Raw genomic sequence first — 12,819 nt, 5'->3', positions numbered from 1 at the left:
TTGAGCAGGTACAGTACTGTGTAGGCCTACAGCACGTTGGAACAGGCAGAGGCTTGGTGTTGTTGAGCAGGTACAGTACTGTGTAGGCCTACAGTACGTTGGAACAGGCAGAGGCTTGGTGTTGTTGGGCAGGTACAGTACTGTGTAGGCCTACAGTACGTTGGAACAGGCAGAGGCTTGGTGTTGTTGAGCAGGTACAGTACTGTGTAGGCCTACAGTACGTTGGAACAGAGGCTTGGTGTTGTTGGGCAGGTACAGTACTGTGTAGGCCTACAGCACGTTGGAACAGAGGCTTGGTGTTGTTGAGCACGTACAGTACTGTGTAGACCTACAGTACGTTGGAACAGGCAGAGGCTTGGTGTTGTTGGGCAGGTACAGTACTGTGTAGGCCTACAGTACGTTGGAACAGAGGCTTGGTGTTGTTGAGCAGGTACAGTACTGTGTAGGCCTACAGCACGTTGGAACAGGCAGAGGCTTGGTGTTGTTGAGCAGGTACAGTACTGTGTAGGCCTACAGTACGTTGGAACAGGCAGAGGCTTGGTGTTGTTGGGCAGGTACAGTACTGTGTAGGCCTACAGCACGTTGGAACAGGCAGAGGCTTGGTGTTGTTGAGGCAGGTACAGTACTGTGTAGGCCTACAGTACGTTGGAACAGGCAGAGGCTTGGTGTTGTTGAGCAGGTACAGTACTGTGTAGGCCTACAGCACGTTGGAACAGGCAGAGGCTTGGTGTTGTTGAGGCAGGTACAGTACTGTGTAGGCCTACAGTACGTTGGAACAGGCAGAGGCTTGGTGTTGTTGAGCAGGTACAGTACTGTGTAGGCCTACAGTACGTTGGAACAGGCAGAGGCTTGGTGTTGTTGAGCAGGTACAGTACTGTGTAGGCCTACAGTACGTTGGAACAGGCAGAGGCTTGGTGTTGTTGAGCAGGTACAGTACTGTGTAGGCCTACAGTACGTTGGAACAGGCAGAGGCTTGGTGTTGTTGAGCAGGTACAGTACTGTGTAGGCCTACAGTACGTTGGAACAGGCAGAGGCTTGGTGTTGTTGAGCAGGTACAGTACTGTGTAGGCCTACAGCACGTTGGAACAGAGGCTTGGTGTTGTTGAGCAGGTACAGTACTGTGTAGGCCTACAGTACGTTGGAACAGAGGCTTGGTGTTGTTGAGCAGGTACAGTACTGTGTAGGCCTACAGTACGTTGGAACAGGCAGAGGCTTGGTGTTGTTGGGCAGGTACAGTACTGTGTAGGCCTACAGTACGTTGGCTATAGGCTGAAGTTGAATCCTCTTCCTACAAAAGGCTGATTATGTGTTGTAAGAAGGTAAACAAAAAATGCTATGTTGTCTATTAAATCATAAAGCCACAAAGCTGGTGTGAAAAACAGAGCTGAGCTGGTGCACACTTTTCGACAGCATTATGAAGATTATGTTGATGCTCCGTGCTCTCCTCAGGTGCTGCTTAGAGGAGGAATATTGATCCATTCAAGGGTTAAAGTATTTCGCCACACACTGAAAGGCTTCACTCATTGATATTTTAAAGCGTAATATAAAATACAATAAAAAATACAGTTGGGCAAACAACTCACTTTGCAACATGGCTCTGTCAGGTTAATTCATGAGGTTACATAGAAAAGAACAGTTTTTGAGTACAAAATATTCATAAATAAATGTCAGTTTTGCTACTCTCTATCCCTGATTGATTCTGTAGAACAGTGATTCAACCTGCAGTTCAGGGGACCCAGCAAACAGTCAAGGATTTAGTGATAGTTTGACTTGTAATATATTGATTATGCCATGACATTATGTTTGCTTTATAGGTGCACCATGGAGTTTGTTCAAGCACTTTACCTATCAACTGCGCATGTGTCGGAGGAAGCGTGGTGCTAGTCTAGGGCTCTCCCCAGATCGCCAGAGGTTGGAGCAGCGAACGGGGCAGCACAGGTTAGTACCGAATAAGTATAGATGAAAAAAAAAATCTGAAATACCCCTTTAAACCTGAGCGTGACTCCTGAACCTCCTCAGTCATACAAGTCAGCATTGAGGGTACGACATATTATATACAGTACATATAGTTTCCACAAACATATCTGACATCTGGTGAGAAGGGACGAACGCGGGCCATCCCGGTGCGGCTCACTTGGTAGAGAGCGTACCACCAAGGCTTAGTCCTTCACGTGACTGACCGGGTTTTGAATCGGACCCGTGGTGCTTTGCCACATGTCATCCCCTCTCTCTCTCTCTCCCCACCTTTCCTGTCTATTGTCCAATAAAGGCAAAAATGACGCAGAAAATAACAAAACAAAAGGTGGACAAAAGTCCTACTGTACGGTGTAACCTGCTGCTCTGAAACACAGCAAGGACACAAACACTGCAAACAACACTTTCTTGAATGTCATGCAGTAGCACAAAATTTGCACATTGTAACACCAATGTCTGGTGGAGCATAGGACAATGTCTGGTGGAGCATAGGACAATGTCTGGTGGAGGATAGGACAATGTCTGGTGGAGCATAGGACAATGTCTGGTGGAGGATAGGACAATGTCTGGTGGAGGATAGGACAATGTCTGGTGGAGGATAGGACAATGTCTGGTGGAGGATAGGACAATGTCTGGTGGAGGATAGGACAATGTCTGGTGCAGCATAGGACAATGTCTGGTGCAGCATAGGACAATGTCTGGTGGAGGATAGGACAATGGCTGGTGGAGCATAGGACAATGGCTGGTGCAGCATAGGACAATGTATGGTGGAGGATAGGACAATGTCTGGTCACAGAGAGGTTGCGGTGACCTCCGTCAGGGATTTCAGCTGCCAATCAAGGTCAAGTTCCATTGTCAGCCAGGTGCTAGGACTGCTCTGAGCTCTCCCTCCTTCTCCAATGAAGTGCATCAGCCGCTGTGGTGTTGATGGGTGCTCCCCGGTCGCTCGCAGCATGTGTGCCTCAAAGACCTCGGCCAGCTTTCACCGTCCACACTGCCCCTGAGCCAGTGCTGCAGTGTGCAACTGGTCAGGATGTGCTGCAGGCTCAGGTTCAGAGCAGGTTTTCAGCTGAGCCGTGCCACAGCCACTGGTTGCTGCAGAGTGCGGAAAGTGGACCTAATGAGGAAGCTCAGTCTGGCTTGAGGTATCTTCATACGTATATACATGTCAGTCCTATCCAGCTTCTGGCCCTGCTGACCACTCCCTCTCCACTTCACCTACATCGCAACAATTACACGTTCTTTCCTCCTCTGCTAGTTGGATGTATCCATTTAACTTCTAGTTGAATGTATCCATAAACGTGGTTTGCTCCTGTGCAACATCATATGCAACATCAGTATTACCATTGGTTGCTGTGTTGTTTTCAGCAGCGTCCACAGGCTCATTCTGGTTCAAGCATTGACCTGGAATTAGATGAGGCAGCTTTTTTTAGTCATTACAGTACACTATGAAAACAGCAGTGTATGGAAATGTATAATCTAGGCCATAATTCAGGCCTGTCATGAGAGCGGTTAGCAAGGGTAAGAGGGTACATTTTCCCCCCATGTACTTGCGCTGTATACTAGTCTACTACGAAAACAAACGTGGTCCCTAGTTTCTATTTGTAACATTTCCTACCACTTTGATGTTTTGATGTTTTAGTATTTGCTTGTAATGGCCAGGCCACCATGTTGGAGGAGAGACAACAAGCAGAGACCGAATCAATTCCTTTTGCTGTCACTCCTCCAACATGTCTGTGTTCTTTTCTCATCAGTTAGAATCATCTCCACTGACAAACTAGAACTAACCGCCTCACGGTTGTATGCCTCTGCCAACAAGTCAAGTTGCAGTCTACATCCATGTCTGTCCAGACTCATACAAGCACAAATACCTTGGAGTCCACAGCGCAGTGGTGTGGCCATTCACCCTCATGGCACTTTAGGCAATGTTTGGGGGTACCTCAACAACACGGCTAATCGTTTTTAACATGGAAAATACTCCTACCACTAACCCTAGCCTCCCACCACCCACATACCCCTAGCCAATCATCTAGCCACCCCTCAAACCCCGACTCTCTACCTTCCTACCCCTAGCTATGGCCCCTTTTCCCTAGCCCTGCCCCTTTCCTCACCACAACCCCTCCCAGCAACCACACCCCCTAGCCCAGTGATACTCAACTGGCGGCCCGCGCCCCCTGTGTGGCTCGCGATGGAATTGCAAAAAAAAAAAAAAATTACAGTGCACCTGAATGCAACATGCAAGATACCCGCTGAATAAGTGTCTAAATGTTCTTGTAATTCTGGCCAATACTCACACTTCTGTTATAGCATTTCAGTCTGGAATTTGGAATATCTTTCAATAATCTATGATTTAGCTGCTAAATTGTCAAATACCGCCGTCTGCTCGCTACCCAGGCACTTATGTATGTACTTAACCTAAGTAACTATCCGGTGTGCACAACATTGTCAGACTAAACTCTGTCTGACACCTACAATCCGCTACAGAAAAATGTATATTGATTGTTTATTAACTGGCCCCTGGCCTTCTATCATTTCACGAAAGTGGCCCCCGGGCAAAGCAAGTTGAGTATCCCTGCCCTAGCCTCTCCGCCTACCCACCCCTCGAATCCCGACTTCCTTCCTTCCCTTCCTTGATGGAACGTGAGGTCAGAGTGACCTTGGACTTTGACCACCAAATTCGAAGCAGTTCATCCTTGAGTCTAAGTGGATGTCTGAGCCAAATTTGAAGAAATTTCCTGTTGTGATAACGAGCATGGAACGGGCGGTCGTGAGGTCACAGTGACCTTGAACTTTGACCACCAAAATCTAATCTGTTTATCCTTGAGTCCAAGTGGAGGTTTGAGCGAAATTTAAATCAATTTCCTCAAGACGTTCCTGAGATATCACGTTAACGAGCATGGAACGGGTGGTAGTGAGGTCACAGTGACCTTGAACTTTGACCTTTGACCACCAAAATCTAATCAGATCATCCTTGGGTCCAAGTGGATGTTTGAGCAAAAATTTGCACGGACGGACAACCCGAAAACATAATGCCTCCACCACGGCTCCCGCCAGTGGAGGCATGAAAACGGCAAAGTAGAAATGAAAACAACTCACGTCTTTGATAGCAGAACACAGCGACTGCAATCAGAACTAGTACAGCCACAGCTACAGCCCCAGCTACAGCCCCAGCGCGGGAGTGGACCTGTTCCTCACCTGTAAAGTACAGTAAAATGTATTGTACTATTCAAACACCAAAAGCATCTGTGCCCAATTTCACAAATTACATTTTAACAGTGTTTCAGTCAGTTTTGTTTTTCTCAAGTTAGGAAAAGACCAGCCTGCAAGCCTGCAAATTCTCTGAATGGTTTTAAAAACCTTCTGAAAAGATTCTTGCTGAGGAAGCTAGAGTAACATGTTGAAATGGCTTTACATTGCAAACCCATGTTATCACACCATGTTGTCATATAATTTTAGTCCAGCAGGTGTCAGTACAGTGCTATGTCATGGCATCTTCACAGCATTTTCCACCTCCAGTGTGAATTTTAGGAAGAAGAAAAAAGTGGTTACAGGGTACAGTATCTGCAGTTTTCAGAAGGCCAAATTTAAGACAGAACCCCATCATAAAAAAAATAGAGATGTGTGGGAGGGGGTGGGTTGAGGCCGGCTAATGAACGTTCTAAAACTTTTGCATATTAACCTCGTTCTGTATTAATAACAGTGGACATGTGGGTCCCACCCTAAGTGCATGTAAAGTCATACAACACAAGAAAATACGACACTACAGCAAAATATTAATATTTTGGTTGAACTACTCAATTCATGGTATCCACCTTATTTATTTTTGCCTTGCAGTTCTAATATCCCTGCAAGTAAAGAATCTGTCAATAGCTCGAATTGTATATTTGCATTACTACTACTAATAATAATCATAATCATCATTAAGACGGAAGACCTCCAATAACTGTTTTTAAGACTGTCAGATACTTTTAAGGCTTCCTTTATGGAAATTAAGTCAAAGGCGGAATATTTTAAGTGCCTACTTTTGCTTAAAATCAGCGCATGTTATTTCATAATCCGTCTCAAGGCACAATATATCATCAAAGCAAACTGTACTATGAGAAACTTGTTCAGAAGCCAACACCCACAGAAAATACCCACAAAGATAAAAGATGCATTTTAGAAAAGCTGGTTCACAAAGTCTTTTGTCTTCCCACATCTTATGAGTTTGAGTGCAAAAGCTATACACACAACAAACACTTTTTAAGGCCTTGAAGAGCTGTTAATCAGCTTCTTTTGCGAGTGACAAACCATAACTCAGGTTTTCACAACACAGACCAGTAAGCTAAGTAGAGCAGAGATCTGACAAACGTAGCCTACTGTAATAATAATAATAATAGTGATTTGTCACTTGCATTTCTGTTGTGAGAGCCTGGTGAAGCAATCATTGAGTCAGTATTAGTCTCGGTTTCCAGACGTTTGGTGAGCGGTGCCAACAGCGCCACCTAACCACCAAACCCCTGGGAATTTAATGTTCCAAATCTGGTTCATTCAGCCCGTCTTGAAAGAACGGCACTAGTCACGCCTATCTTTCTTATTCAAATTTTATTTGGTAGCGGCAATGCCATTTATCATAGTCCTAACACAGAGCATGAAGCTGATATGCTTCAAACAAAATTTATAGCTGTGGTTTATTTAAATATATTTCTCTTCCGGAATTGGCGTGCGCTCGCCATTATCGTCCGTAGTGATGAATCTCGTCCTGTTAAAAGATTGTGTTTGTTTCTGAGCGATAAATATGTTTCTCCACAAACGCGAGAGACATCAACAAACTTGGAAGGGGTTTTCGTCGGTGACTGCGAAGCCATTTTGAGATTTTACCGCTGAGTATTCAATTCACATGTTGCTGGTACGGCGATGTTTTGCGAGACACCGGTTCTGCATCAGCGTCACTGCCCCCAGAAAGCAGGCCCGCCCACAACACTCATGATTGGTTCTCCGATGCAAGGCTTCCAACATCAGCACCACCTAACGTTATGAAAAGATTTAAATAATAATAATCTCAGTCTTAAGGTAGTGAAACGGACTAAGACTGAGATCTGAGTCTAAGTCAGTATTGACCATCAACCCTATCACACAGATGCATTATGGTCATTTTGTGCTATAGGTCAATAAAAACAATTATCTTCCTGCCCCTTTCAAATTGAAACAATGTATTATACTGGATATATTTTCCCCTTGATATTAAAGTTAGAAAAAACCTCTCTCTGACTTCCCAGTCCTCTCCTACGCACCTCCTCGTGTGTGTGTGTGTGTGTGTGTGTGTGTGTGTGTGTGTGTGTGTGTGTGTGTGTGTGTGTGTGTGTGTGTGTGTGTGTGTGTGTGTGTGTGTGTGTGTGTGTGTGTGTGTGTGTGTGTGTGTGTGTGTGTGTGTGTGTGTGTGTGTGTGTGTGTGTGTGTGAGAGAGTGAGAATCAAAGGGAGAGGCACAGACTGGGACACAGAGGGCGACCCTGGCAGTGTGAAACTCAACTTGACAGGGAGGGTATATTACCACAGTCGTGTGTAACAAACCCAATGGTTGAAAATATCATCAGTAAAAATGGTGTGATCTATTGTGAGAATGATATTTTCGAATGAAAGGCATTCAATTATGTCTCAAAACGTCACAGGAAGTTGGTAATCGATTAGTTCATTGCATCAGTGCAGTGTGCTTTCCACACCCAACTCACCTTCGAATAGATTGGCGGTGGCCTTCAAAGTCACATTGGAGGTGGGGTTGTGGATGAAGCAGAACACAGTGAGATGATCCCCTGCTGGGATGCTTATGGTGCTGGTGACGTTGTAGACCTTCTGAGCGTCCTGCACAGCTGTGGTGTGAATCTGTTTGGGGAGCAAGGGGTGGTCTGAGTTGTCGGAGACGTTGTGGACACTCCATGTTACCAGCGGTGCTGGGAACCCCCCTTGTGTGGTACAGACTGCGGTCGTCTTTTCTTCATTCACAGTCACATTTGGTCTCTGGTAAGGAACTGTGAAAAGAAACATAATGGGTCTTTTAGGTGAAATGACATAACTTGAACCGCAAAAGATTTTTGTCTCATCTAGGGCTGGGCGGTTACAATCAACATCATTGGCTTGGATGATAATCATATGTTTTTTTCCTCCTCAATAAATAAATAAATATTACAGTATATAGGTATAGACAGTCGGTCTGTGTGGGAATGCCCACAATATGTTATACGGCTGGCGCGCAGGTGGGGGAAAATCCCCCATATATCTCAATGGGCTGACTCACTAAAAGGACGGTGCTGCAGCTCTACACTACAGGATTGGGGATTCTAGAGCAGGTACATAGGCGTCTGTTCAGATGTGCGTTTAATGCAGGGGTTAAATCCCCAATCCTGTCCACACCCCCAGCCAGCTACCTACCACAGCATCTATGACGAGACACAGACTGTCTCTATGGCTCAAGGATGCAAAATCATGTTCAATAGTCAATACCCAATTGCTGTTCACCCGATTAAACCAAATGACAATGTTAGGTGTTTACTGAAATTTTCAAATAATATTCCTGTCATACTCCATTTTGTCCGTTTCAAAATAAAGTTTGTATCATCAGTTTAGACAGCAGTGTTACAAAATATCCCAAAATCACCATGATTCCAGTGAAAGATTATAAACGATAATATGATCACCCATAACCCTATCATCTTTCAAAATGGAATGTAAATCTGCATCCCTACCAGCAATGTGCAAGGTGGTTAGACACATTTTGTCATGCTGGACGTCTCCCTTCTCATCAAACAGCTTCGCAAAAGCCCAGAAAGATGTGCCATCGTCCTCCAGCGTCACGTTAAGTCTGACTGAAATATTCCCGCTCATCAGGTCCTTCATGAAGGCTGTGCTCCTGTTCTTATAACGTCCAGCTACATGTACTGGCTTCTTTTCTCCTTTGTTGAAGGAGAACAAGGTAAGAGGAGAGTGTGCCGTATTTTGCCAGTGGAAGCGAAGCCGGGCCGGGTCGATGGGCGCAGAGGTGTTCAGGTGGCAGCGGAGGAGCACCGACTCGCCAACCGTAGCATTGGCATCCAGCGTCATCACAAGCCCAGGTACTGGAAAAGTGAATGATGTTGATGTTAGTACACAGGGCTCACATCACTGACCGCTTAGGCGAATGAGGCGAAGGTTCCCTGGACGCAGATGCCTACTAAACCCCCACACACACATGATTCTCTGCCTACACACATATTTCAAAGTGCAAAACGCCTCTGATTCCCTGTAAGGTCCCAGAATCGACTGTATGGCCACACAGTAGCCATATTCTGACAGAGCAGGAGTGGAAACATTTTGGGGATCTTTGTAAAACAAGACTTTATACCAGGCCTGTTGGACAATAATGTAGCGATTTACTGCTAAAGCATTATAGGCCTAACTGTAGATGAACTATGGGGAACACTCACGGTGACAGAGGTATGTGATGTCAATGACTAAAGGTCCTTACACATCAAGAGCCATGCGAATATACGGCACGAAATTGCGATGCGAGTTTTGACCCACCTGTCAATCACAGCCACAGATAGGGAATATTGTGCCCGGGTACAGTTGCACCACGGACTGTTTTAGCTGATGCACTACCTGATTCAGTTCCTGTTTGAATCCTGTCAACAGCCTGTCTGATTATTGCGTATCCTAATAAACGGGTGGAGCAAATAGAACTGCGTTCTTATTTAACAGATGTGTACACGTCGGAAGTGAATTTCCGAAAACTCGACCGCGGTTCGAAAAAATAAACACCGCAATAACGCTCAGCGAAACTTCGCCGTTGGTATGCACGGTTGCATTGACTGATATAGGTTCGGAAAATATTATTGACGTGCGAATGAATCGCACGGAAAAAAAACGCTCCCGATGTGTAAGGACCTTTAGTCCCTCGTATCGGGCTGTAGGTTAGGGGCCCCCCTGAGCTCTTGGGCCCCTCCCTGGGCATGTGCCCAGCTGGCCTGTTCACTTCAATAATCCATCCATCACCGACCTCCTAAATCAGTGGTTCTCAAATGGGGGTCCGGGGACCCGCAGGGGTCCTTGGGGGGGTTCCAGGGGGTCCCCAGCCAAAAGGGGGCAATTTATTTTCGCTGTCATGGGTTTCATACACTTTCTGTAATAAAACATCTAAAAGCATCAATCTTATTATCATATGGGGGACCGTGGGACAAAATCCTATCAAATGGGGGTCCGTGGTCTAATCTTTGTCAGTTTAGGGGTCCCTCATGTGAAAAACATTAAGAACCACGGTCCTAAATACACTCATCACATCAGGCCATGCACCTGGCTGCATGTGAGATGATTTTCTCCCAGGGAAGGACCTTTTTGACCATAATGCTGTACGTTCGCCTGTCATGATCTCTGTCACTGTTGTGGAACAGATTCTATAGGCCAGTGGTTCTCAAAGTGTGGTGTGGAGTGAATGGAGATCATCTCCATTCACTCCAATGGACCAGTTTTTTACTCTCAAGAGTTCCAGGAAGTAAGGTCCTGGATTAAGCAGCAACTGTCGAGTTGCAGCAAAATAGACAGTTTGTGTTGTGGTACTAAGGGTTTCCCCCCCCCTGAATCAAATTGTACATTATCAGTATCAGTCTCATAAAACTCTTGAAAATCATTTACTCTCGCTGTAGTAGGCCCTAAAAGATACAAATGACCACGCGCAAGCACTAAACCACACACTTCACAGTGTCACAGTGTCAGATCAGGAACAACTTACCGAGGCTTATCAGGAGGATCAGTGCCGGTAGTAGGAAAGCCATGCCCCCTGAAAGAGAATGAAAGGAAGGTGAGCTCATGACTTTTCTTTCGTGTCATTCTCTGTTATAGCCTTTTGCTGTTGATGCATTGTGCTTTTGGACACCCGAAGGCAAGATTCATCTCTCAATGTGGTTTCCTTCAATAAAGTTCACATAATAAAGTCGAGCCCATAGCCGGTGTTTTCATAGCCTACATTTTAGATGAGCGCGTCAACTCGTGTAAGCCTAATTACGGCGCTATGTTAAAATATCACAGCATGCGCACTTATCAACCTGCGCGCTTGCGCTAAATGATGTCAAATCTCGGTAGCAGCAGTCAGTCAAAATGTACGACCACAACATCGCTAGGACTGGGGGCGGCTAAACCACATACAGTAGGCTACAAATAATCGCCGGTACCAAAGATAAGAGGACGCGTGTGAAACTTCATTTACAATTGACTTCCTATCCGCTATCCAAACTGCGCAGCAGAGCAGACAGATGTGTGGAAGCTACTCTCCAATTACGCACGGCTCTCTCTTGCGTATCCGACTATGTTTACCTACCCCAAAAATGCGACACATTATGGGAACGTGGTTAAGTTCTATCCACAATGACCACAGTTAAATCTCGCTTACCAACATGTAGAAAGAGTCCAGACAGTTGACCAGCAGCAAGCCTCTCCGCTCCTGTTTGATTAATGCACTCTCCCTCTCCGCCCCTCCCACTCTTGAAGGGAAGTGAGAGACTTTAGTTGCCATTCCCCTAAAGTCAAGTCTGGTTCACCAACATCTATCTATCTATCTATCTATCTATCTATCTATCTATCTATCTATCTATCTATCTATCTATCTATCTATCTATCTATCTATCTATCTATCTATCTATCTATCTATCTATCTATCTATCTACTCTATCTATCTATTCTATCTATCTACTGTATCTATCTACTCTTATCTATCTATATATCTATCTCTATGTATATCTCTCTCTTAGTTGCCATTCCCCTTATTCCCCTGTGTGTGTGTGTGTGTGTGTGTGTGTGTGTGTGTGTGTGTGTGTGTGTGTGTGTGTGTGTGTGTGTGTGTGTGTGTGTGTGTGTGTGTGTGTGTGTGTGTGTGTGTGTGTGTGTGTGTGTGTGTGTGTGCTATATGGGAGGTAGGGGTCTGTCTTGTCTGTCATAAATTGTGACATCACACACACACACACACACACACACACACAGGGGGTCCGCGAAAAGTTTTCAGGTAATTTTTTTTTTTTTTTTATAATTAAAAAATAAAATGCTACATCTTACTTATTCCTTCTCAAACTACTTCCTACATGGTGCTAGTCTATCAAAATATCTTGGCTGTCATTGATTGTGTTGCATAGTGGTTTTCTGTACTGTTGACAAATTGTGATATTGTAAGTCGCTTTGGACAAAACAAAAGCGTCTGCTAAATGACGTAATGTAAATGTAATGTAATAAAAAAATATATATATATATTTTTTGCAAAATCTTCATAGTTCAATGAAAATAGTTTATGCTTTAAATCTAAAATGGTTCATGGATTACATTCTATTAACAAACCTATCAAATTAAAAGTCAAGCACGTTACCGTGGAAACAATTAAGCTTAGCCCAAAATCACAAATCAGAATGAGGGGGTCCCCGGTATATTTTCTATCTTGTAAGGGGTCCTTGGCTGAACAACATTTGAGAACCTCTGCTCTAGAGAGAGGGTGGCGTTATAGATTATGTAGCTTTATATACAATACTTAAATTATTGGTATGGGAGATTTAATTGTCATGGGAATATATATATATATTTTACAATCATCCCGTGACCCCCCAAAATAATCTCATGACCCCCTGCATGGGGGGTCCCGCCCCCCAGGTTGAGAACCACTGCCATAGACTGCAGCTCTTTCTGTGCTCTCCCAACACGATTGGTATTTTGTCTGTGTCGGTGATGTGGTCCAAATCAGGATGTTTGTATTTGAATTTGGAGAAAGATCTGGTTGGGGCTGGTTGGAGTTTCGTGCTTTCTTGTCAGAAAGTGCAGCTGTGTCTCCACTGTGTCTTCTTTGTCCAGCTGTTTAGAC

General features: G+C 44.8%; 1 protein-coding gene across 1 annotated transcript; it reads right to left on the bottom strand.

The window, feature by feature from the left end:
• Positions 1-1,966: 1,966 nt before the first annotated feature.
• Positions 1,967-10,925, bottom strand: LOC310778969 (CD276 antigen homolog). Its single transcript, XM_083639442.1, has 5 exons — positions 10,714-10,925; positions 8,696-9,064; positions 7,685-7,981; positions 5,071-5,169; positions 1,967-3,378 (listed from the first exon to the last, which is right to left on the bottom strand). Exons 1-5 carry the CDS (start codon positions 10,790-10,792, stop codon positions 3,254-3,256), a joined length of 969 nt encoding a protein of 322 aa, XP_083495568.1. The 5' UTR covers positions 10,793-10,925; the 3' UTR covers positions 1,967-3,253.
• Positions 10,926-12,819: the final 1,894 nt, after the last annotated feature.

This window comes from Poromitra crassiceps (assembly GCF_964638095.1).
Source record: "Poromitra crassiceps genome assembly, chromosome: 6".
NCBI lineage: Eukaryota > Metazoa > Chordata > Actinopteri > Beryciformes > Melamphaidae > Poromitra > Poromitra crassiceps.
Note: the sequence above shows the minus strand (reverse complement) of the source record. Positions and strands in the feature narration are given on the sequence as shown.

Excerpts from the sequence above, each read along its gene's own strand:
- LOC310778969 (XM_083639442.1), bottom strand. The coding sequence starts at position 10,792 with ATGAGCTCACCTTCCTTTCATTCTCTTTCAGGGGGCATGGCTTTCCTA. Across the intron at positions 7,982-8,695 it reads AACCACCTTGCACATTGCTG|TTCCTTACCAGAGACCAAAT; the intron begins GTAGGGATGCAG and ends TTCTTTTCACAG. Across the intron at positions 3,379-5,070 it reads TGTGTTCTGCTATCAAAGAC|GTCAATGCTTGAACCAGAAT; the intron begins GTGAGTTGTTTT and ends ATCTAATTCCAG.